This window comes from Tetrahymena thermophila, assembly GCF_000189635.1.
Source record: "Tetrahymena thermophila SB210 genomic scaffold scf_8254788, whole genome shotgun sequence".
NCBI classification, from domain to species: Eukaryota; Ciliophora; class Oligohymenophorea; order Hymenostomatida; family Tetrahymenidae; genus Tetrahymena; species Tetrahymena thermophila.
Window position 1 is genome coordinate 248,539 of NW_002476544.1, and position 26,062 is coordinate 274,600.

A 26,062-nucleotide genomic window follows, 5' to 3' on the forward strand; every position below is an offset into this window, starting at 1 on the left:
TTAAACATATCTTTTTATACTGTAAATACAAGTACAGCTTGCTTATAGTATTATTTTAAAGATAATATAAAGAAAATGTTAATAACACCTGATTTAATAAAATAGTAGAATTTATTATCATTTAACATATTATTTAAGCTTAAAAAATTATTTTTTTTGAGGTAATTAAAATCATTTTTTAAGAAGGAATTAAGATAAAAATAACTTTCAGGAGCATGTATAGCATACAAATATCTTTTTTTATATAAGACTCTTTAAGACCAGACCAGACAGTTTACACTATTAATTTAAAGAGAAAATACTAATTAATTTATTTGAATATTTTTTATTTTCTCTATGAATATCAAAAGAAAAAAAAGGTAATAATAATAATAAAAGATATTTAAAATAGAAATCTATTTTTTAAGTTACATTTATTTAATTTTATATTATTATTTGATTCGAAATTGACTCACAATTTTTTTTGTACTTTTTTTCCTTTTCTTTTCGATTTATTAATATAGATACTTTCAAAAGATTTAATTAATTTATCTCAAACAAAATAAATGGGAAATTCTAATGATAAATATAGTTGTTGCAAGTCTACTTAACAACTTTTAAACAAATAAAAAATAAGTTATATAATTTTAATTAGGAAAAAAGAAAGTTGTTTTTATTTTATCATTCATTTTGAATTTCCCTTAGCTCGCTCGAAATTAATTGATAAATAATTTTGTATTTAATTCGAATAAAGGAAGAAATAATAAAATAGAAAGAAAGAAAGTATCCCAATTATCTTAAGCAAGCAACAAAAGATTCTTATTTATTTGCTATTGATTAAATTCGAACAATTAATAAAAATAAAACTGAAAAAATAATTCTAAATGATACTTGATAATGGTAAATATAACATATAAAACTTAGAGTAAATAAATATATAATATATTAAATCAGACTTAACAAAAATATTAGAATTTATATGAAATATATAACACTCTTAGTGGAGATAACATTATGCATGTTCAAGCTTTCTTTAATATATTTACCATTTTTTTACAATTTAAATTTACTTAACAATTAATAGAAAAATATGAAATTATAAATATGCTTAAGAACTTAACAAATAAAGAAAAAAATATAAAATTATATTTTTATTTTAATTAAAAATGTATGGCAATTAATTTATACACTATTACTGCATTAAAAATTCTTTGATTATAAACAGCTGATACGAATTAATAAAATTAACTTTAAGAAGAATTTAAGTTTATGGAATAAAATGAACTTTTACTAATTATCTTTTTGGTAAAATCTAACTTTTACTTAAGATTCATTCGATTTTCCGTCAAAAATAATCATATGTAACTTTCATATTGTAAAAATAATTAATAATAGCAATGAACAAAATTTATATTATTTGACTTGTTAATTTATATGCAATTTATTTCCTTTTTTTCAGAAAAAAATATATTTAAATAGCTTGAAGATTTTTGAGTTTGTAATTAATAAATAAATAAATTAAAAAAATAATAACAAGAAAGTAGAAGAAAAATGAATAAGATTGTCTTAATATTATTAATATTATCTTAAATATCAATATTTACTTATGCTGGTCCTACAAGCACAACTGAAAATAAAAACTCAACTGCAAATGCAGTATGCAATTCTCATCCTATCTTCTCCAAAGCTAGCTAACTCCTGAATGATATCTTGAATTCTGATTAAAAAGGATAATAAATAAATAATGCTATTTAGAAGGCTTTCTAAAATGCTAAACCAGCTATCAAAACCTCTTCTAGTTTGGGCGTTTGCTCTGGATATGCACAATAAAAGACCTGCTGCGATGCTAATTATGTTAAACTTGTTGACTAAGCTGCCTTATTAAAAGTTAAACCTATTTTATAAGCAAAAAGTGCCTTCTAAAAGCTTATAAATATCTATGTATCATAATTAAGCAGGAACTGTACCTAAAATGTTTTACCTAGTGTCCCTTTGACTGCAAAGGCTATTTTTGAAAATACCACACTTAAAGTTTTATAAGCAAATAGAACCACACAAGCTAATTGCAAAATTAAATTTGCTAAAGCCATTTCTTCTTACACCAGAGGAGCTCTTTGCGCAGCTTGTGTAGGTGTAGACCAGGCTAGCAACTATTTTAATTCATAAAATTAACTCAAAATTTCAAAGCTTTCAGTTGCTGCCTTTTAGTCTTAAACAGACAGTGCTATTACTTGCTTCTAAAGTATGTTTACTCCATAAAACTTAGATTTAATCTTATCTGAATTAAACGCAGCATATATTAAAGGAAATGACACATGTGGTCTTAACGTTACTTAAAGCGTAAAAACAAAGTTTTTAAATCCAAAGTTGACCAACAGTGATGGCTACGGTAGTAAAATGTGCAATGGAACTAATGTTTTTACAAAAAGTGTTGGTTGTGAGAATATTCTTTAAGGAGATCCTTTGTTAGAGCAAAATATCACAAGAATTCTTTAATTAGATGAATAAAATAATAATAATAGAATACTTTAATTAACTTCAGATGCCGTCTTAGATAATTCTGGGCTTGAAGTTTTCATTTCTAGCACAACTGATGATGCTATTACAGAGGACGGAAATAATATCACTCCTAACTTTACTGGAATTAGCGTTACTACTACCTAATCGGGAATTATTTTCCTCTCATTTATTTTGCTTATGCTTAATATTTTATGATTAAACTTCAAAAATAAATTATACAGTATTCGAATTTTTATTTCTTTTATTATATATGTTGTAAATTATAACCTAATCATAATTTTATCTTCTAAATATCAATTTCGATACAGCTATTTCTATTTATCACAAATCCGTAATTTAATTATACTATAGCACTACCATTCTTTCTTTCTTTTAATTTATTTATCAATCAATCAATCAATCATTTATTTACTTATCTTTCTATAAATCAAAATATATTTCAAAACTATTAATAACATTGTTTCTATTATTATTTTTTAAAAGTATTCTAAAATTTGAAAGAAAAATAAAATAATAATGAAAGAAATGTTATGATACAATTCTATGGTGGTAGTGGTGGAGAAGAGTTGACAAGAAAAATTTGATTTGTGAAGAAAGAGGCCAATTTTTAAAATTCGCTAAGAAAAAGTTTTGAATGAGTAAGTTTTTAAGATTAATTTAAAAGATGACTAAATTTTTTAATTCATAAATAGAATTAGCTTGATATCAATGTTTGTTTCCTAATTTTAAGTGAAAGCGTAAACTTGAATAATCTATTTAACTTATAAAATATCTTTAAATTACTATTAAGGTATTAAGCTAGATTCATAAATAAATTATTGATCCCTAGAGAGTTTATTTTATTACTATTTTGCTTTAATTACTTACCGATAAATAAGAGATAGGAAAATAATTATATCTAATTTCTATTTATTTTTTAAAATCAAAAGAATATTTTCCCTTATAAGATTGCTTGTTTTTCACTATTTTGCAAGTTAGTTAGTTAGTTAGTTAGTTAGTTAGTTAGTTAGTTAGTTAGTTAGTTAGTTAGTTAGTTAGTTAAAAGGTTAGCAACATAGATAGCTAACAAATTAATACCTTTCTTATGAGAAAGAAATAAATTTAGCTATTTATAAACACTAGTAATTTCTTATAGCATAATAAGTTAAAAAAATTTGTCGAAAATTATGATCAGTGATCAGTGATTTGATAGTAAAATGTTTAATTGTTAAATTAGTTAAGTATGGACAAATCTTTTGGTTTGTAAATAAGTTATTCTTCTAAGGCTTTTCATTTATTTTGTGTATTTTATGAATAAAATACTAAGCATATTCTTATAGGTAGGTATATCTTTTATTATTAAACATTTCATCTATATTCTTGCTTATTGATTACTTCATTAATTTTTTTAACACTTGAGACATTTTCAAAAGATGAAAAATGAAAATCTTTAATTAATAAATAAATATTCTTTTCTCATAAAGTTACCAAATTCAAGACATTTCCAAAACTAAAAACCATTTATTTATTTATATTTTAGTTTTATTAAAATAATTAGACTAAATAAGTAAATTAATTAGCTTTTATTTGTTTATTAGATCATAGAATATATATAAGTTTAAACTTCTTAATTATTTTATGAAAATTTTATAATAATTTATTAAAATACTTCATAAATTTTGTAAGTGGAGTGGAGTGCTTTAAATAAAAATTCAATTAAGAAAGTTATTTTTTCTAATTAATATCTTAGTTTTGTCTTAAATTTGTAAGGCTTTAAAGAAATTCTTAAATTCTAAACTGGTTTTACCAAAACAAAGAGATAGATTTGGATTATTAATCGAAAAATGTTTTAATATCTTACAAATTCCTTAAATAATCATGTATATCTATCTATCTATCCATTTAATTTCTTTTGCTCGTGAAGTCTTGAGAAGATTATTAGAAAAATCAAATTTTTATTCCTCAACATAAAGTTTTTAATCATCAGAAAAAAAAAAATTTCATTTTAATTAGAAAAAAATTACAAATTCTAATTAAAAAGAGTGCATTAATTATCATTCGAAGTCACATTTTAACAATCTCCAAAATTTATTAGAAATAAATTAATGAATATCTGATATATCTAACTAACTAACTAACTAACTAACTAACTAACTAACTAACTAACTAACTAACTAACTAACTAACTAACTAACTAACTAACTAACTAACTAACTAACTAACTAACTAACTAACTAACTAACTATTCATTATTACTACTTCATTACAATTTCTTTAAAGCTAAAATAAAATGAAAAGAGGAAATGAGAGGACTTGATAGATTTTGTTTAAATCAAAAAATGCGGCTTTTTAAATTAAATAGCTATTTAGCAAATTATAGATATAATTTTTTGCATTTATTAATTTATTTATTTTTTTGAATTAATCTACCTCACAAATAAACAAACAAACAAATTAATTATAATATATTTGAGTTACTATTTATCTTTTCTATTTATCAGATATAAGTTACAACTCGGTCAATACATAATAAGCTTGGATTATTCTTGAGTAATTCCTTGAATAATAATATATTTTTGCTAGAAACTTAAGATTAATAAGAATAACAAATATATTGCCTTTATTTATCAAAGTAAGTATATAATTTAAGAAGAAAGCATACTCTTTCTTAATAATTTCAACTAATAACAGAAATGAATCTCAGATGTTTATTTAAATGATTATATTTATATTAAATTGAACACAAATTAAGGGGATATAAAAATGTCTGATCCAAGATGAGAGTAAATTCCTTCTGATAAGTTTAGTTTTTATGCAAATATTATATCTAATCATTAAAGAACATGTAAAGTAACATGTGTATTTCAACTGCTAAAAGATATTTTTTCTGTGCCTCTATTTAAAATTATTTGTTTGTATTATTATTTTTATCAAAGAGAATCTTTTAAGGTGATTTCTGAAGTATAAATTCATATTAATAATAATTTTGAAGGAGATAATAAATACTGACTTCTAGAAGAATTAATAGTAAAGTAAGAGTTTTTACAAAAAATAAAAATTTTATATTTAAAGTATTATATATATTCCAAACAAAAGTTTATATTAATTATATTTTAATTCATTCATTCATTAAATAAATAATTAAAATATTCAATCCATTTTTATTATTTAATTTTATCACAAAAATTTATTTTTAGAAAATTGAGTCTATTATAAAAATATTTTTTATAAAAATTTTTTCATATTTTTTGAGGCAATCAATCAAGAAGCAGTAAAGTAAGTATTTTTGAAAGACTATGCAAGTATTATTTTATAAAAATTTCATAAAATTAATTTTTTAATTTTACTAATTTTAAAACTTGCTAAAATAAAATTAATCAGAAAATAATTTAGAAAATTTATTATTTATAGACTTGCTTGCTTGATTGATTGATTGCTTTTTGTTTATTAGAGGAAAATTATTAATTTAAAATAAAAGTCAAATTGATTTTTTTATAGTCTAATCAATTTTTTCTATTTTTTTTTTTTTCAAGAAAATTTTGTAATGAAAGAATTTTTTATTCTCAGCTGTTAATTGAATAAATAAATTTAATATTTTTATAAATTTGCTTATACAAATGTATACTAACATTTACTGATGTTAACTGATTAATTTTAAATATGAAATAAATATCTCTCTGTGCTTGAATTTTTTTTTTTGAAGCAAGAGGGATTTATTTATGATTTAGAAGTAATCAATATTGAGCAAAATTAATAAAAAATTCAACTTAATTTTCTAAATTATTTAAATTGAGTACTTAGTTGGGTTTAAAAAGTTGTAAGCAACTAAGCAAGAAAGAAAGTCTGTATTGACATAAAAATCATATAGTGTATGTACATTATTAATATATTTTTCTTAAACTATAAAAATCTTAATAAAAGAACTCTAATGATTTTCATCGATTTTAAATAATCAATAAACATAATCCTTAAGTGACCTTCATCATTTTAAAAAGTGTAATTAAAATAATGTATCTTTAATCTATAAAAATAGTGAGTATTAATTATTGTCTATGAATTAAACTTCAAAGCATTTTAAGTTCTATGATTTATTTAAAGAGTTTCAATCAGATTTTATTATTATTAAAAATTTTTTAATTAATTAATTAATTGATTAATAAATCAAAAAAAAAAGAAGAAGAATAAAGAATAAGAAACACACTTTATCAAAATATATGATGAGAATCTAATATTTTTTAAATTTAGTTATCCTTCTAAGCATTTGTTTTGTAAGCGTAAGTACAACAACTGTGAGTTGCAATGCCCATCCAGCATTCAACAAAGCTAAGTAAATAATTACAAATGCAGTTTAGCAAGACGCTAAGGGTAAAGCTTTGAATGATTAGCTCTAGTAAAAATTTTAAAGTGCTCAACCTTAAGTAAGAAATGCATAAGATTTGGGAGTTTGTAGTAATTATGGAGGATAATCTACATGCTGCGATACTGAAATAGTTAAGTTGATTGACAAAGCTGCTTTGCTAAAAATAAAACCTATACAGAAATAGAAGAGTGCTTTCTAAAAACTTATTAGCGTATATGCTACTTAATTAAATAAGATATGCAATCCTTCCTTTCTAGTGTAAGCTTCTATTACGGCTGATAAAATTTTTAGTAACACAGCTCTACTTACTTTATATTCATACAAATAATTTTAAGCTAATTGCAAGATAAATTTTGCAAAAGCTATTTCATCCTATACAAGAGGAGCTATGTGTTCTATTTGTGCTGGAGTAGATTAAATTAGCGACTACTTTAACGCATAGGGATAGCTTAAAATTCATCCTGATTCAATTAATAGTTTTGAAAAAGCAACTAATGATGCTATCGTTTGTTATAGTAATATTTTTACTCCTGCTAATATTGATGTAGTAGTTAAAGAGCTTAATAGTGCCTATATTAAAAAAAACAATTCATGTGGGGATGATGTTGCTAAAAGTGTAAAAGATATATTTACAAATCATAAAGTAGTCAATGATGATGGAAATGGAGGTAAGTAATGCAAAGGTCTTTTTGTCTACGGAGAATAAACTGCTTGCTAAAATGTTTTACAAGGTAACCCATAGCTTGAATAGTAAACCTAAAGACTTCTAAGATCATCAGAGAGAGAAGATGCTGACTAACAAGTTAGATTGCTTTAAGCAGTTCCCGATGCTATTTAAGATCCAAATGGTATTCGTATTTTCATTTAAAGTACTACAGATAGCTTGATAGATGAAAATGGTGACGCAATTGTTGGAGTTTTTGATGAATAAAAAACAAATCCTAGCAAAAGTAATGCTCATTTACTAACACTAGAAACACTAATAATTTTGGCTACTATATTTGTTCTCTGAAGAAATAAAATAGATAGATGAACGAACAAACTAACAAACTAATTTATAAAATCAACCAAATTAAAAATATATTCAACTTTTATTTGTAAATAAATAAATAATTTAATCAACCAGTAAAACTTTGTTCTATAAGTTTTATTAATATTTATAATAAATTAATTTATTTTATCATTTTTATTAAATAAAATTGTAAAAAATATTATTGGTTTCAAAAAAATAATTTTTGGTTGAATAGAAAGAGTTAGTTTTAAAAAAAACCAAATTATTCAATCTAATTTGTTTTTATTAAATAAGAATAAAAAAATCTAAATGAAAAATATCCAACCAAATAAGTTTATTCTAAAATTCAAAATAAATTCTAATTGACCAAGAAAAGTTTTATACTCTAAAAATTATTAAGCTCATAATTCATTAGGAGTACCAAAACTTAAGAAAGACAATATAAATAAATAAATATAAATGCAGAATATTCTAAAGTTTTTTACTGGTTTTAAGTAAATAGTTATAAAATGAGATAAATTTTTAATAACAATTAATTTTAACTGTTTTTTACCTCAAATTTATATTTCTTTGATTTAAAGATCTTCTTTGGTATTATTTGTTACCTAAATGCAAAAGAAGGAACATTCAATTTGTCTTAAGCTGAAAATATAGAATGGGTATAGAATTTACTTTAACTTGTGATAGAAAGTAACTGCCAAATCTAGAACTATTGAAGTCAAACCAAGACTTTTAAATAAATTTATAAGCTCAAATTGGTAAAAAAAAGTTTTAGTAAATTTTAATAAGGAAAAAAAATTTTTTTTCAGTTTCTAGTGTAAATAAGGTAAAAAATAATAGATAAAAGCAAGACACAGAAGATTTGGCTACCTTAATTGATGAAGGTTGATAAAAACCTTCCTTAATTAAAGCAGGATGGTATTTTAATTAGCTCATACTGTTGCTCATTTGTATATATAAATTTCTGTAAATTACTATTTTAAAAATGCAAGTAAATTAGCTTTAATTCTCAAGTTAGCTTTCATAAAAAAATAATGTAAAAAGTACTTAATTTGTTCTCAGAAAATTAGAAAATAAGGTAATAAGAAATTATTTTATAATCAAAGCAAAAGTTCATTATTAAAAATTAAATTAAAGTATGCGAAAACATAGATTGAATTATAATCAAAAAGCAAATTAATCAAGCAAAACCCAAATAATTAATAAGTTTAAAGTACTTTATTGCTTTAAATTAATTTTTTATAAAAAATTTCACAATTCAAAATAAATAAGCTGTTTTTACAGAAGATGAAGTTTCAAATTTGAGATACGAATACTACTTGCTAAAGTAGAGTTAAGACTTGATGCACTAATAGTCTCAATTTCATTGTAAGTTTTCAATATAGAAGAAAATTTAATTAATTTATTTATTTATCAGAAAAAATGAAGGATAAATATCAAATAAATGATAAGAAATAAACCAATTTTGAAACCAAATTTTGAAAAATAAATGACTCAAATTAATAGAAAAAAATATAAGTATAATTAGAATAAATTTATTGGAATAAACAATAAACAACAAAGACAGACTATTTATGGATAAAAAAATTATTTTTCCAATCATCTAACAAATTTTAAAATGAATATAAATAGAATATTTAAATAACAAAATAAAATTTTAATGATTTTTATTTTGAGTTTTTAAAAAAGTAACTGAGGATTTTCTATACAAAAAAAAATCATTCATACAATTTTTTAAATCAGGTTTTATATAAGTAAATAAGTAATAAATAATATGTTATTCACAAACTAGTTTTAGAAACATAATAAATTATTTCTTAAGAGCTAAAAGTTATTTAATTCTTTAATTAGAGTTTAAAAATATACTTCATGGCATTTAAAAAATCAGATTTTATTAAAAGGGAATTATTAATGAAATAATAATAAATAGATATAAATATTATGAGATAGATAGTATAAATTTGAAGAATATTTAATTTTAAAAAAATCATACTAAATTGATATCGAACTTTTGAAAATGCTAGTAGAGATTGATAGATAGATAGATAGATAGATAGATAGATAGATAGATAGATAGATAGATAGATAGATAGATAGATAGATAGATAAATAAATAATAATTAATAATTATTTAAGTTTTGAAAATAAAAATGTGCGCTTATCTATAATTAATTTTATGAATAGGTTAATGATTGGATTTGTGCTATTTATGGGTATATTAGAAAATAAAAATGTTTTAACAATTAATATTTTTAAATGGTTGCTATTAATAAATGAAATGTAAATTAATGAATTATATTCTATTAACTTGAATTATAAAAATCTCTTTTGGCGTTATAATAACATTTGAATAGAAATTATTAATATTTATATAAGCTTTGATTATCTAGAAATAGAAAATAATAACGAACATAAATAAATGGTAGTATTTATTTATTTATCATTTTTGATGGAATTTATATTTACTATTTCTTTTTTTATCTTTAGCATTTAAAGTTATTTTTGTTCTATTGGTAGCACTACAATGAATGATTAAACAAACGATGCTTAAAATGTAAATTTATTTTTAATCAGTAATTTATTGCAAAAAAATAATTATGCATGTATATTAATTATTATTCCTGTGTGATATCTTACTAAAATATTATGCAATCTTATCAAATTAATTTAAATCCATAAATTTTTTCTAGTTTCAAGATAATTAATTAATAAAAAAATTAGTCGCAAAAAAAGAAAGATAACTTAGAATAATCAAACAAACAAACAAACTAAAGAAATGGATAAATAATATATCAATTACCAATAAGAATTAGATAAGCTCAATAAGTTTTATCAGAACGAGCATGAGCATGCTGACAAAATTTCATATTATCTTCATAAAAAAATAGAAGCCATTAAAATGCAACTTCAAAGAAGAAGCCCTAACCAGGGATCTCCTAACTCTTCATCTAGTGAGCACGAGCATGATTATTAATTTGAAAAATATGATAACTAAAAATAAAAAAGCTATACTAAAAAGCAAACTTATGAATTTTATGATAATACGTTTGTTTAATCTGCTAAAAATTCAATGAGGAATGTCTCATTTAAGGATGATTAAGAATTTAATTGATTCAAATTAAGTAATTATTCAACCATATTAAATAAATCTAATTATAAAACAGAATATAACCAACCATATTAACAACTAATAAAATAAGAGTATTTATTAATTTATTTATATATTTTGCCATTATAATACACAATTCATGTTAAATTATTTTCGCCGCTTTGCTTATTTATTACAAAAAAGCTAGTTTTTCCATCTATTTTTGTTATTAATTGATTGTGTCATTTTATATATAAAGTTAATTTATAATTACTATATATTAGATTAAATGCAAATTATTGATGATATATTCTTATTATTATTATTGTTACATGAACCAAAAAAATATAGTAAGAATTATCTAATAAATAAATAAATTTATTCTAAAGTTTTTAACTTACCCAAATATTACCTGTAAAATAAATGAATAATTTAAGCCTATTTATTAATATTATTAATATCATTTTACTTTCTATTTTACTCTTGAATTGCTGGCTACAATTATTTCAGAATGATATATATATTATTGAGCATTTCAGCTTCTTTAAAGTAAGTAAAATATTGATAATATTTATTATCATACAATTAATCAGAAAGAATTAGAGTCAAGATTATTAGAAATTTATTAATAGAATCAATTATTTCACCCTATATTCTCTAACTTACTCTCTAACGTAAATGATAAAAAGTCATGATTATTGCGAAACATTTTTAAATAATATAATATTTTTTATTTATTTTTACTTTTATTATTTATCTCATTTTTTTACTGAATAAATTTAATTGACAATCTATTCTAGCTTCTACTAACTTTTAAATGCCTAAAAAAAGGAGAGAAACAAATAAAAAATTTAAAGCGTAAGTAGCAAGCATAATTTCAAACAAATATTTATTTCAATGAGTATGGAAAAATTAAAAAGCTTAATCGAAGCAATAATAAATTTAATTGAAGAGTTAGTTATTTACTTCAAAATAAATAAATTAGTAATTTTTTTTTAATCTAAAAATAAAAATTTTTGTTTCTTCACAAATTCAGAGATTTTTATAGATAGATAGATAATAAATAATTCATATATAACATGAAAAATTTCATTTTTAGATTAATTATAAAAATATCGATAGCAAAATTATTTTTATTTTTTGCCAGAAAGAGTTGTTATCGATTATTGGAATATAACTAGATAACTAACATAAATACTATTTTTAAAATTTACTAATTTTAATACTCACTAGCTTAGATCGATGAACAACCAATCAAGCCAGCTTTTATTTTGATGGAATAAGCTTCTTGGATTAAGAAGGATCAACAGGAGGCTCTAATTGCTTTATTGAGCTTTTTCGGCGATTATTCTTTTCTTTATCTTTGACTGAAGCTTTTAGTTTAGCACTTAGGAGTGAAGACACAAAGGAGTAGAATTTAGAGATTTTTTATCTACATAATTTTTAGACTTTACGTAGTTTGTTATTTTTTTCTAGTTGTTCTATCTTTTTATGATAAATATATGAATCGAGATCACTTAAAAGTCTTTGCATATTATCAAAATCTTTCAACACCATTGTATTTACATCAAAACCATAATTATATTATGGAGGTAGCATGTATGTATTAAATACTTTGAATGTTTTGATTTAATACCAAAGAGTCATCATTCTTTGTAGTTGCAAAAAGAATGGCTTACCTCTCAAATCTAGCACATCTTGCTAGAATTTGTGAGCTATTTAATAATTTATTTCTTCCATCTCGTTATAAATTCTATCAATACCAAGCTGAAGAGCTTCATGAGTTAAAATATCTTGATATTACTTTATAGTATCAAACACATTATAAAAGTAGCGATAACAAATATTTTAATCATCATCTAAGATATTGTTTTATGAATCTAATTGAGGAACTTTTACATAACTATTTAATTAAAGGTATTTCAAAAAGAAGCAACTCTCATTTGCTACTGTATAAAACAAATCTACTGTCACACTGCCTTATCCTAGCGAATAAGCTTCTCTATAAATTTCTGCTAATTCTTGTTCAGTGCTTTCAGAGAAATTAAGGAGCAATATTTTCTTGAAGGAAGGGAAATTTATGCAGAATTTTCCTGAAGAACCCATTGAAGATTAGGCAAGGAAAGCTTCCCTCAGTAATTTATACCTATTTTTCTTTTCAATACGATAAAATTCAAGGAGGATACGTAAAATAAATCCTGACTCAACCAAATTCTTCTCTTTTTTTACTTTGACTTTTTCCTTAAGTTGTTTTTTTATCAGCATGACATTTACTGGATCGAATCTAATCATCATAAGGTCAATTAACTATTCTGCTTATTCCATAAAAACATATTGATAAATGTCAAAAGTAGATTCATGTCTCTACATGCAAGGTCCTTTGAACAGCATATTTCTACAATGGAGGTAGAAGTAAATTTCATCGATTGATGCCTTTTCACTGAAAAATTCCTTAAATGTGACTATTTCCCATATTCCTACGAACTTAGGATTCGTTAAATCTAATAAAAATATGACTCTAGAGTCATCGACCTAGATTTTCTCAGACTCTTAAAGCAGACGTATCTACCTGCTATTCTAGTCAACAGTGAATTTACCCAACCAAGAATAGACAAAATCAGGAAATTTACTGATTTATTTAGGAGTGTTTTCAAACATTAAAATTTCATTGTATTTAGAGTCTAATATTGCTCTTAAATTACCAATGAAAGCTGTGCTAATCTTTCTACTCTTCATGTTTTGCATGTCCAGCTCATAATTTTTTGCTACTTGCTCGACAAAAATATAATAATTGGGCTTATAAACCTGCAGTGAAGCAATTGGGACTTCCACTTCCTTTTTACTTTGTAAATCAGCTGCTTCTCCTTTCTCTGCAAATTGAGTTAGAGTTTCTAAAAATTTTTATTTGACAGGGTCTGAATTAAATTCCCTATTTTGAACATTTTGAGCCTGCTAAAGCAAGAGTTTGAAATAGGTTTTGTCTTTGCTAAAGTCACTTTAAATAAGTTTGAGCATATTCAAATCATTAGGGAATGATCCATCATTTGGTACTTCTACTTCCTTACTTCTGGCAATAGTAAACCTATCCAATTTAGCCTTTAAAGCTTGAGATTTCTCTCTCAAAGTATTTAAAAGAACTCTCTACTCATTTGTCTTTAGTATCATCCCTTAGTAATCTTCATGAGTCATCAAAGCTAACTCTCGATATTTATTAAATTTTTAAACTAATTCCTTATTTTATTCTTTTAACTCCTTCGATTCTATCTCCGTTTCCTCCATTTTGGTTCTAAGCTACCTAACTTCAACTTCAATCTACATTAAACATATATAATAAATAAATAAATCAATACAAAACTTTTGAAAAAACAATTAAAGTACCTTCGAAAGAGTTCCCTGCATTTATGTAATTTATAATTTTCTTTTTTACAATTCTCTGTCTTTAAAATCAGCTTCTTTTTATATCTTGAGGACCTTTGCTTCTGTTTCTTGAGTCAACTTTGTAAGCTGCTCTTTTAACAGAAAGATATCAGAGCCTGTTTCAAGAATCCTTAATTTTTCTGCTAACATATGATTTTCAGCTGCTAATTTAGTGTTTTCAAAAGTTAAATAATTTTCACGTTTTTCTTTTTTTGATTTATATTCATCCATATTACCCATATCAATAAACTTTTTTAATATATTATTTTTTTCTTTGAGCATTTCAGTCACTTAATCTTTTTGTGTAGTAATTTGCTACACTCTTTCTTCATAGAAAGCTAGCTTTTCCTTCCAAGTATCTCCCTGCTGAATTGATTGCAAGTAAATGTTGTAAATAGACTTGATAATATTAGTTAGATATTAATTTAATTCTGTATATTTCTCTGCGATGCTCCACAAATCAGAATAAAGATGCAACTTTTCCTCGATATCATTATCCAATAAATTTGAAATGGAATTCCAATGTTCTAGCTTTTTTTTAACTTCTACTGGAAATTTATCAGTTGAATTCATCAAATCAATACGTTTACGAGTGTTTTAGTAAGATCTATTTAAAAACTTTTAAAGTATTTATTCTTTGCTTATCATCCCTGCTTGAGAGCTCTAGTAAAAGAAATCTCCATGTTCAAAAATCTGCTGCTCGAAGTTTCCATTAAACAAATTATTTGGCGTACTACTGCTAACAGCTAATGTACTTTTCTATCCGTTAAAAAGTGATTCTAATTTCTATTGCTGATTAATTTATTTCTTACTTGCCTCTCTTTGAGATGCTAGTAAGCTTGTAGAATATTATCCATTCAATTATCCCTGCATACCACCATAATTCATTCTTGCTAAAAGGGTCTTAGTATCTGGACCCTTATTTTGTTAACCCTCGCTTTCCTACTTTTGATGAGAGTTCAATAAAGGAGTTTTCTAACCACTATCGATTGGTAACTCATCAGTCGTCTTTGCTAGATTTTTTCTTTTATTTTTTTTTGGAATAAAAAACCCTAAATTTTCATTAAACCGCTCAGGAGAGCCTGTCGCTTCCTTTTTAATAAGAGAGAAAGCAGGGAGGCTTGTTTTGTTATTTAAAATTCCATAAGGAAGAAGCTTTTTGTCTTTATCTTTCCTTGGAATATTTTTCATTTTAATAAATGAGCTAACCTAACAAAAATCTTAATAAAAACTATTAAAGTTACTTTTTTATTTAAATCAATAATATGCATAATAATATTTGAATATAATTTTCTAAGCACTAAAAGCTGAATTACTGATTAAAACAAAATAAATTAACAAGCAAGCAAGCAGACTAACAATTAATAAATGCTAACTCTTGAATAACGCCTTCAATCAAATAATATTGATTTTAAAAAAATCTATTTTTATTGAATTTAAAATTAATAAAAAATATTTATTTTAATATAATTAAATGATTCCGTTAAATTTTTTAAATGTATTTTTTGTCAAGTTATATTTCTAAGATAATTTCATTTATTTATTCTTATTGAATATTTTAATTTCGATTTGTCTGAAGAACACCTATTTTGGATTAAGAATTCAAATTACAAAAATAATTTTTACAAATTAAGTTGGATATTAAGTTTATTTTTATTATAAAAAAAAATAATAAAGAAATTTATTTATTTTTTATAATGTATTATCAAAAAAAAAATTAATTTAAAATCTTTACGAAATTGATGAGAAATATATTTTAAAAAGGTGATAAAGGCATTGCTGAAAGAATTATCACTGCTTAATTTATTTTTTTAAGAAATATTTTAAAAAGATCTTTTGATTACTTTTGTAAAAATGAATAGGGCTTTTAATCAATATTTTTTTTAAGCTTTAAAACAAAATGTATAATTGAATAAGTAATAATTACATAAAATACATCACACTTTAAAACTGTTTTTGTTTTAGGATATTTATTATTTTGCAAAATAATAGATTATCAAAAATATTTTGACTTATAAATAAAAATTTTGTAATTAATTTTATCACCATCTTTATTTATTTTTACAAGAAGCTTTAAATTTTATTTTATTAAGGATGATATTATTTTATATATATATACAGTGAAAGATTTGAAGAAATAAATATGCACTTTTATATAACATGAATATACTACTAATTAATTAACTAATGGAATAAGAGAACTTTGTTACATAATAAATTAATATTTTTGCACAATTAACTTGATTATTTTTATTATAAAAGCAATTTCTTGATACTTCTTACATATATTTTTGCAAGTAAATATCCAAAATTTTTATCAAGTAATTTGTATTTGTATTTTTAAATCAAATTTCAGTTTTTTATCTCTGAAGCTTTTTATTTTTGTAATTTCTGAAAATATTTTATGGAAAAAAATAAAGCAATTATTTATTAATAAACTATTAGTTTTATCTATCTAAGCTTTATGTTCTCACAATTAATTTACTTTTCATCTTTTGATTATATTTTATTATAGGAAGAATAATTGAATTTTAAACTAATGATTATTTTTTTTTGATTAATCATAAAATGTACTATTCGATTTGATACTCTGATTTAGGTGGTTATATTATTTTACACTCTATATTTTATTTTTAAATTTGTTCTAATGGTTCAAACATACTTTGCTCGCATTCAGTATTCATTTTGCTCTCACCTAAACAACATTCTTATTATATAACTTCATGACCTTCATTATCGACTATAATTGATGTCATAGGAATGTAAGATTAAGACTCTTCAAATAATCTATTTTGATACTACTCTATTTGCAACTTTTACTTTTTAATTCTGCTACTGCCACTTCTTTTTGTTTTAATTGTTTTTATGTTACTATTATGCTACAATTAAACACAAAATTAATTTCCCATAATGCAGTATAGATGATACTTTTTGTTTAAGAGTACTTTCAATTATTTATTTGATTTGACTCTATCAATCACTCTATCTTAATCTTTAAATATTTTTTAAGTTAATAAAATAGTATGTATTTTTTTTCTTAATTCCTAAAAATAATTAACTCAAGCAGAGGGCCTTTTAAAAATCTATCTATCAAATTAATCTTTGGTAGAGCTCTAAAAGCCAATCAAGTTTCTTACATTAATTTAAATTATTAGTTAAAATACTGCATTTATTATTTTTATTACTCAAACAAAAATATAAATATTTATTTATGTGCCAATCAAATTGAATTTTTATCACTAATCTATAAAATGCTTACTTCAAATCTAATTAATTTAACAATAGTAACTTGATATTCACATTATTATCTAAAACTAAATTCCAAATGATTTTTTTCTGAATTTTTGATTTTTCATCACATAATCACAATTAAAAGAAATCATTTTTGTTTTGTAATTAAAATATAGGAAAAAGATCGAATTAATTTTCATTTTTCTAAAACCTTTTTGTAAATTAATTAATTAAAAATAACATATTAATTTTAGTTTTAAAAACTATTTTACGAACAAATATTTAAAATAGAATAAAGGTTAAAATATTTTTATTAAGATTAAAATTTTTGATTGAAAATTTAATTTATAATCAATCATGAATTACTTTTCAATGAAATTATTACTAAAACAGCAAAAAATACTTTTCATTTTTAATTTATTAATGTTATTTAATTTGTCATAAATAAGTGATAGGAATCAAAAATGTTCTTTTTGTTTTTTTTGGCAAAAAAATAAATTTAAAAAAATTAAATAATTTAAAGTGATATGATAGACTGACTGACTGAATAGCAATTAAAAATATTTTAATGTATAAAAGTTATTTTATTAGATCTTGAATGTAAATTTTTTATCCTTGATTAAATTTATTTGAGTTTAATTCTTGAATGATTAAAAATAAATAATGTCAGAAATTTAAAATAAAATCTGAAATTAGTCCTAGAAAATAATATTGTTTACCTGATAAAATGCTTGAATTTCAAATTAAATATTCATAATAATTGATTTTTAAAATTAAAATTTCAAAGCTTTCAAATTAAACTTGGAGTTTTATAAATTACTTTTTTAGGCAAACTCCATTTTTAAGTAATAAAATATGAAAGTTAAGAGATTATGTAAATATCTATCATACAAAAATTAGAATTAAAATATTTAAACTAATTTGTGTTAGCAATTACAGTTTAAAGGTTTCCAAATTAAGCTTGGAGTTTTATAAATTTATTTTTTAGGCATACTTCATAAGTGTTAAATAATAACTAAATTTTATAATAAGTTTTTTATGTATGAATAAATGAATCAATGATTAAAAATTAATGCAAAGAATCTGTCATAAAACTATTTAAACGATTTAAAATTACAAAATTAAATACTTAATCAAATAATTAATATGTAATAAAAATTGTACTGATTAAATAAAAAGGGATAACTATACAATCTAATCTAATAATAGCATTACAATCAAAAACTCCAGTTTTTTATCATATAAAATTTGAATTTAGTTAACTTAATTTAGCTCAACTATTTATTTATTTTTTTATTTCTTGCTTTTTCATTTAAAAAAAGAAACCAAAAATTGACTAAATAAGTAGATAGTTTGGTAATTCTTTATTTATAACACTCTCTATCAACTTTTTTTGTAAATATTGCTGATAAAAGATTAATTAATTAATTAAATTTCTTTTGGAAAAACAACTTATATAAGAATCAAATTACATTTTAATATTTTATAAATAAGAATTTATCATAGCATTAGGGAGATGATATACTTCTATATTGGCTTCGCCTCATTTGCAGTGTTTGTTATGAATGTTATTCAGTTTAGATGGTTTTTAATATCTTAAAACAATGACTTTCATAAACTAATAAACCTTTGGTATGATGACCCAATAGAAAAGGTATAGTTAGTAGAATTAAGTTAAGCATGTCCTGATGGCACTTAGCAAGAAAAAATTATGTACAAGTTTAGAGGTACAAGCGGATTATGTTCTTGTGATAGGCAAACAGAATAAGTATAGCATAATACATCAGCAAATATCACATACTCTGAATGCTCTAATCTTAAATGCAGTAATTCTACCAAGATTCAGAAGTTTAATGCTATTCCATCTTCATCTCTGTTCTACTTATTTGAGTCTGATAAAAATGTCACTTACAAGCTATGCACGAGTAGAATTTAAGGCTATTCATTTGCTGAAAAGGCTCCTATAGATTAGAAATGCGGATCAAATGAGCAATACTGCAGTTGGAATAGAACAATAAACGGAGAATTCGATGTAAATTATGGATATTGTATTCCTTAAGATAGAGAGTGTTTTTCATAAGCTGTTTAATTATCAAATGTCAATACTAATTAATCATAACTACCTTTGGTAGCATTTTCTTTAGATGATTAACCTTCTAAATTGAACAATATAGAAGACTATCAGCAAGTATTTACTAAATAGTTGTTAGAAATGAATAAAGTTAATTTTCCTAACGAATATAATAGCTTTCTTCAGTAGAGTCATTTTTTACACACAATTTTCATGCCTAGAGTGTAAAATAGCTGCAGATAAAAGCTCAAAAATGAGTTAAGCGTCTACATAGGCCCAGAAGTAGCTCTTCAAATTTAAACAGCTCTAATTTTTTTTTCATTTATTTCAATGATCTCTTAGTTTTTTATTACTGGCTTTAAGGATTTTGAAGATTTCAAAGATTGCAATTGGTAAACTAAATTGCTAAGTTACTTGCAAAAAAAAAAATATAATCGCAAACACCCTCTATATAGAAAACTTTATTACATTCAAAAAATAATAGTGCTTATTATTCAAATTGCACTTTATGCTACTATTTTAAGCTTATACGTATCAATGATTAATGTAATTAGCAACATGATAAATTCTCAATGTATAGATAGTCAGATTGGCTAAATGATAAACTTTAAAAATTTAAATGGCGATATTTTTAATTATAATATCACAACAGCATGCTTAGCTCTGACTTTTTTCTGTCTGATTACTGACATTAATTTTTATGTATTTTTGAAAAAAATACTAAGAGCAATTGTTAGAGTAATAAGAACTTTCTTTCTAGTAATATATATTTTATTTACTTCTAGAGATTTTAGTTAACTTTAGAAACAAGAGTACCCTCCTGATCCAGATGTAGTAGATTAGTACTAAGTTAAAACCAATACCAAAAAAGATCTAGAAAACCATAAAAATGAAAAAAATCAGCAACCTAACTGCTCAAATAAGAACCCAAGTTTCTAAGATATGTCAGTGATGAATAATTTGAAAGTAAATGAATCGAAATAAAATAATAAAATAACAGATGAACATGAAAATGTTAAATCTGCGCAAAAACTTACTTCAAGAAGTGACAATACGTTTGCAGTACAATTTAATAATCTAAGTAATTAAAGTAATATAAACGTAATTGAAAATAAATTAGCTGTTTAATAAGCTGATGAAAAAGAAGATTTGAATACAAATATCAGATTTTTAGAGTCCTCAAAAATACCAGAATTCACACCATAAAATGTGAATGATCACAAAAAAAAGCTAGCAAAAATATTTTAAAAAAGAAGAAATTAACTAAAATAAAAAAGTAGTAAAATATTTGACAACTTTTCTAAAGAAAATGATTAAACATCAGAAATAACAAAATAAATTATTAATGATGACTTTTCAATATAAAAAAAGGACAGTGAAGATATATCTAACAATAATGAATTTCGGTCACCCATAACATCAATCGTCTCTAAATAATGTAGTAACTCTGACTCTGTTTAATTAGATTTTTAAATAGAAATACAAGATTTATGAAATATTTTGAAAATAAATAAATAAAAACATTTATTAAAAATTTAATATATTGATAAATATAAATATATGTTTATATATCTAGAAATTGACTAATCTATCTTTAATTATGTAATTAAATGAAATAAAAATAGTATATTTTAAAATAGTTCATTTACAATTAATTATTCAATAACTTCAGAATTATTAATTGTTTTTAAAAATGTTTAAATAAGTTTTTCTTGCAAATTAAAACTTTTAAGAAAATAATTAAATACCAAAAAAATTATTTTGAAAAATTGAATTTTAAATTTTAAATTCGTTTAATAAAAATATAAATTTATTATTGATAAGCCTGAAAAGAAAATCTAAGTTAGAATTTTAAATATTATTTATTCTCAAATTCCTTAAAAATTCAATACTATAGAAAAAGAGATGGTTTTTTGAAAGATAAAATAAATAAATTATTATTAAAAACAATGAAAGGTTTATCTAATTAAATGAACTTAAAAAGTATTTTAATCAAATATTTGATGGATTTTTATGGCTGAATCTAACAAAATAATAAATAAATAAACGCATTTGACTTTAATTAATAAAGGATTATTTAAACATTTTTAAAAATTAATAGAATAGACAAGATAGATAAAACCTAAGTTAAAATCTCTTTAGTATTTTTACATCGTAAAAAGAACTTTTGAAATAACTTTGTATTTTTTTCAATTCTATAAAAGCAAACCATTAATTTCTTATTCACAATAAATTGAAAAAAAAAAAAGTAAATTATAATTTTAAATAATATTCTAAATAATATAAAATTAAGAGCAAAGAATTCAAGAAAGATGCTATATTTCTTTATAGGATTGTTAGCTTTCGGAGTATTAATTACCCACATTATGTCTTTTAAATGGTTTTAAACTAACTATGAAAATAATTACCATAAAGTAATAGATCTTTGGTTGAAAGACCCATTTGAGTAACTTTATTTAAAAGATATCAACTAAGAATGCCTTTTAGATATATTTAACTTGCAATTTCAGTATCCAGGAAACTCTGGATTATGTACTTGTGTTCTAGATGAAACCTAATATGGATAAAATACTAATAAGGTAAATAATAGTAATAATAATCATCATCAGAGAATATTATAAGTTTATATCGATGATTGCACTAAGATTAGTTGTAATTCAATCTAAGTTTCCAAACAAGTTATTAAACCAATAAATAGTGTAAATTTAAATTATTTCTTTATTAATCAAGCTAATAATGCTGCTGAAAAGCTTTGCGGGCTAAGAATTCCTAGATACTCATTTGCCTTAAAAGCTCCTTTATAAAATTAATGTGAGAGCTATGAAAAATATTGTGATTTTAATACTACAAACAAAGATACATTTGATCTTGATTAAGGGTACTGCATTCCTAAAGATAAAGAATGTTAAATTTAAGGAGTCAATCTGGGAGGTTATACTCAATCAGTTGTTGATTAGCTCCCTATAGTTGATATCAGTATATCTACCAAATAAAAAATTGAAGCTTACAATGTAAATGTTTATAGCACAATATACGCAAAAACCTTACTGAACATGAATAATATAACATATGATTCTCACTATCAAAATTTTCTTACTGAATAATTTTAAATTAATATTAGTCATATGCCAAGAGTTAAGCTTAGATGTAGATAAGAACTATAGTAGAATCTTAAATATTATATAGGTCCAGAAAGTACTTTCAAAATCAGTTTAGTTCTTCTTATTTTTTCAGTCCTTTCTTGGATAATTAACTTTTTTTATGCTGGGATAGGAGATTTATTTGATATGAATTTGTGCTTATCTAATTGTAAAGAATACTTTGAAGAAAAGAGAGTATAAAAAAAATATTCAACCTTCAAGAATTTTTTGATTATTTTGAAACCTATTTTGCTCATAATAATAATGATATTAAATGGTGTCATGATTATTTGTTATGTAAATATGGTCTTATATATGGAGTATATGATCAATGATAAATGTCTAGACTAGTAAATAAATTAGGCTGTCAATTATAATACTACAGCATAATCAGGATTTTATCAAGAAGGCTTAACTTATGTAGGCTTAATGCTTGCAGGAATATAGTTATTGTTTGACCAGATGTTTTATCTATCAATAAAAAATGTGCTCTTGTATATCTTTTCTAAGATGAAATGCAAAAAAAGTTTAAAAAAGTCAACAAAAGTTTAAATAGAAACAGTAACTATTACTAACCTGAATCAAGAAAATCAGAAACAAAATAATCAAAATAATGTAGCACCGCCAAAATTAAATGATTAGGCAGAAGTATTAAAGATAACACCTATCGCTCCGTAAGAACCATTTAATATGGATATCTTTGCAGATAAATGTAAGAAAGAAGAAACAAAGAACTTTGAGAAATAAAAGACAGAATCGAGCAAATTAAAATATACTAATTGTTCCATTTCAAAATATCAAGATGATGGATAGAATATTTTTTTAACACCTGTTTTTATTTTAGGGAAAAGCACATATAAAATGTAAAATGATATTGAAAATAACTTATAATAAAATCAGTTAATTAGTTTAGACAATTAATAAGGGATTCTTCCTTCAAGCTAACCAAAATACAAAGACCAATATAATGATATTGAAGATAAAAAGAATATTGATGATATAAAACAATATAAAAATAGAAGGCAATCAGAAATTTTATAACCTCCTGAAGCTCCTTTACCTCCTGAGCAGAGTGAAAAATCTCAATTTTCTACTCTAAACTTGGATAAAATTTGAGTTTTTATAAGTCAATTTTATTGAAAATATTTTATTCCAACAAATATTTATTTTTTTATTCAGTATTTTTTGAAAAATAAATCAACTTTATCAATAATGTTTATTAAATCTTAAATTAATTTTACTTTTTATTTATAGAATCTTCTTTAATTTCAAATTTCTTTTAGCTCGTACAAAAAGTATTTAATAATAATGAATTATATACATATCATATTTCTTCCTACCCCCTTAAAACAAACTCTATAAATTCCTATTCCTGTATCCAAATAAATTAATAAAGATAAATATTTTTTTAGTAGATTTAGGAGAAATATATTTAAATTTCCATAAATTAAAAAACATCAATTTTAAGTGTTTTCTTTGATGGTTGTTAAACTTAAAAAGAATTTTAATTTAAAAGAGTACTATGTATGTATAAAAGTTAATTAAAGGATCATTTATTTAGATAGACATAAAATCTTTATTTTTCATATAGCATTTTAAGAATATCTATAGAATTTTATGGCTAAGTTAAAATAATATAATTAAAGAAGTAAATTAACTTATTTGACTTTAATCAATAAAAAATTGATTAATTATTTAAAATCAAAAGAATAGAAAAATCTATAATTAAATTATCATTTAGCTATCATTTTTACAATTTAAAATATGTTTTTAAAATAACTTTGTATTCATTATATTCTTACTCTTTCAAATTATACTAAAGAAAATAATTAATTATATAAATAATTGAAATAAATAAAAAAATAGTAAATTGCTGCTTTAAAAAAAAATTAGTATTTTTTATCATAAATAAATAGGTAAAAAGATTTATTATTCATAGATATATAGATTCAAGAAAAATGCTATTTTTCTTTTTAGGATTGCTTTCTTTAGGAGCATTAATTACTCAAATTATCTCTTTTTAATGGTTTTAAACTAACTAAGATAACAACTACCATAAGATAATAAATCTTTGGTTGAAAAACCCATTAGAGTAACTTTATTTAAATGATATTAACTAGGATTGTCCATTAGGTACTAGTACATTTAATTTGTAATTTTAGTATCCAGGAAATTCTGGATTATGCGTTTGTGTCAAGGATGATACATATTATGGATAAGATAGTAAAATTGCCTAGAATGATCATAATCATAGAGCATTATAAGGTGGTTTTTTTGAATGCTCATTGATTACTTGTAATTAAAACTAAATTTCCAGCCAAGTTATCAAACCAATAAATAGTGTCAATTTAAATTATTTCATTTTTAACCTAACTAAGAATGCTACTCAAAAGATTTGCGTGAGTAAAATTCCAGGATACTCATTTGCATTAAAAGCTCCTTTATAAAATTAATGTGAGAGCTATGAAAAGTATTGTGATTTTCATACTACAAATAAAGATACATTTGATTTAGATTAAGGGTATTGCATTCCGAAAGATAAAGAATGTTAAATTTAGGGAGTCAATCTTGGAAGTTATACTCAAACAGTTGTTGATTAGCTCCCTATAGTTGATATCAGCATATCTACCAAATAAAAAATAGATGCATATAATGTAAATGTTTATGACACAATAAACGCAAAAACCTTACTGAAGATGAATAATATAACATATGATTCTCGCTATCAATATTTTCTTAATGAAGAATATTAAATTAATATTATCCATATGCCAAGAGTTAAGCTTAGATGTAGATAAGAACTATAGTAGAATCTTAGAAATTACATGGGAGTAGAGAGTGCCTATTAAATCAGCTTAGCTCTTCTTATTCTTTCAGCTCTTTCATGTGCAATCAACTTTTTGTATACTGGATTGGGAGATTTACATGAAATGACTATGTGCCAATCTAGTTGTTAAAAATATTGTGAATTAAAAAGAGTATAAATAAAAAATTCTCCTTTTAAGAATTCTATGATTATTTTTAAACCTGTTTTGCTTATAATTATAATTATTTTAAATTGTGTTATGATTCCTTGTTATGTAAATATGGTAGACTATATGATTTATATGATTAATGATTTATGTCTTGATTAGTATGTAAATTAGGCTATCAACTAATACAATACAACAGAATCAGGTTTATATCAAGAAGGTTTAACTTATACAGCTTTAATGTTTGCAGGAATATAATTACTGTTTGACTAAATGTTTTATCTATCAATAAA

The 26,062-nt window shown here is 22.7% G+C and overlaps 9 protein-coding genes across 9 annotated transcripts; 7 read left to right on the plus strand and 2 right to left on the minus strand. All coding sequences in view use genetic code 6, as the record gives it.

The window, feature by feature from the left end:
- Positions 1–1,530: 1,530 nt before the first annotated feature.
- TTHERM_00261820 (hypothetical protein) lies at positions 1,531–2,694 on the plus strand (the record flags this gene model as incomplete). The annotated part of the gene is made up of 1 exon (XM_001009030.1): positions 1,531–2,694. One exon carries the CDS (start codon positions 1,531–1,533, stop codon positions 2,692–2,694), a length of 1,164 nt encoding a protein of 387 aa, XP_001009030.1.
- A 3,941-nt stretch (positions 2,695–6,635) lies between these two features.
- On the plus strand, positions 6,636–7,850 carry TTHERM_00261830 (transmembrane protein, putative; the record flags this gene model as incomplete). The annotated part of the gene is made up of 1 exon (XM_001009031.3): positions 6,636–7,850. The coding sequence occupies exon 1, from the start codon at positions 6,693–6,695 to the stop codon at positions 7,848–7,850; it is 1,158 nt and encodes a 385-aa protein (XP_001009031.2). The 5' UTR covers positions 6,636–6,692.
- A 985-nt stretch (positions 7,851–8,835) lies between these two features.
- On the plus strand, positions 8,836–9,332 carry TTHERM_00261840 (hypothetical protein; the record flags this gene model as incomplete). Its single annotated transcript, XM_001009032.2, has 4 exons — positions 8,836–8,928; positions 8,988–9,063; positions 9,123–9,218; positions 9,268–9,332. 4 exons carry the CDS (start codon positions 8,836–8,838, stop codon positions 9,330–9,332), a joined length of 330 nt encoding a protein of 109 aa, XP_001009032.2.
- Positions 9,333–10,626: 1,294 nt separating this feature from the next.
- TTHERM_00261850 (hypothetical protein) lies at positions 10,627–10,962 on the plus strand (the record flags this gene model as incomplete). Its single annotated transcript, XM_001009033.1, has 1 exon — positions 10,627–10,962. One exon carries the CDS (start codon positions 10,627–10,629, stop codon positions 10,960–10,962), a length of 336 nt encoding a protein of 111 aa, XP_001009033.1.
- Positions 10,963–12,192: 1,230 nt separating this feature from the next.
- TTHERM_00261860 (hypothetical protein) lies at positions 12,193–15,546 on the minus strand (the record flags this gene model as incomplete). Its single annotated transcript, XM_001009034.2, has 2 exons — positions 12,193–14,250; positions 14,317–15,546. 2 exons carry the CDS (start codon positions 15,544–15,546, stop codon positions 12,193–12,195), a joined length of 3,288 nt encoding a protein of 1,095 aa, XP_001009034.2.
- Positions 15,547–16,916: 1,370 nt separating this feature from the next.
- TTHERM_00261870 (hypothetical protein) lies at positions 16,917–17,345 on the minus strand (the record flags this gene model as incomplete). The annotated part of the gene is made up of 1 exon (XM_001009035.2): positions 16,917–17,345. The coding sequence occupies exon 1, from the start codon at positions 17,262–17,264 to the stop codon at positions 16,917–16,919; it is 348 nt and encodes a 115-aa protein (XP_001009035.2). The 5' UTR covers positions 17,265–17,345.
- A 1,806-nt stretch (positions 17,346–19,151) lies between these two features.
- On the plus strand, positions 19,152–19,751 carry TTHERM_000261889 (hypothetical protein; the record flags this gene model as incomplete). The annotated part of the gene is made up of 1 exon (XM_012795890.1): positions 19,152–19,751. One exon carries the CDS (start codon positions 19,152–19,154, stop codon positions 19,749–19,751), a length of 600 nt encoding a protein of 199 aa, XP_012651344.1.
- Positions 19,752–21,969: 2,218 nt separating this feature from the next.
- TTHERM_00261890 (transmembrane protein, putative) lies at positions 21,970–23,913 on the plus strand (the record flags this gene model as incomplete). The annotated part of the gene is made up of 1 exon (XM_001009037.1): positions 21,970–23,913. One exon carries the CDS (start codon positions 21,970–21,972, stop codon positions 23,911–23,913), a length of 1,944 nt encoding a protein of 647 aa, XP_001009037.1.
- A 1,066-nt stretch (positions 23,914–24,979) lies between these two features.
- On the plus strand, positions 24,980–26,038 carry TTHERM_00261900 (transmembrane protein, putative; the record flags this gene model as incomplete). Its single annotated transcript, XM_001009038.2, has 3 exons — positions 24,980–24,987; positions 25,052–25,930; positions 25,990–26,038. The coding sequence occupies 3 exons, from the start codon at positions 24,980–24,982 to the stop codon at positions 26,036–26,038; spliced, it is 936 nt and encodes a 311-aa protein (XP_001009038.2).
- Between the last annotated feature and the right edge of the window lie 24 nt (positions 26,039–26,062).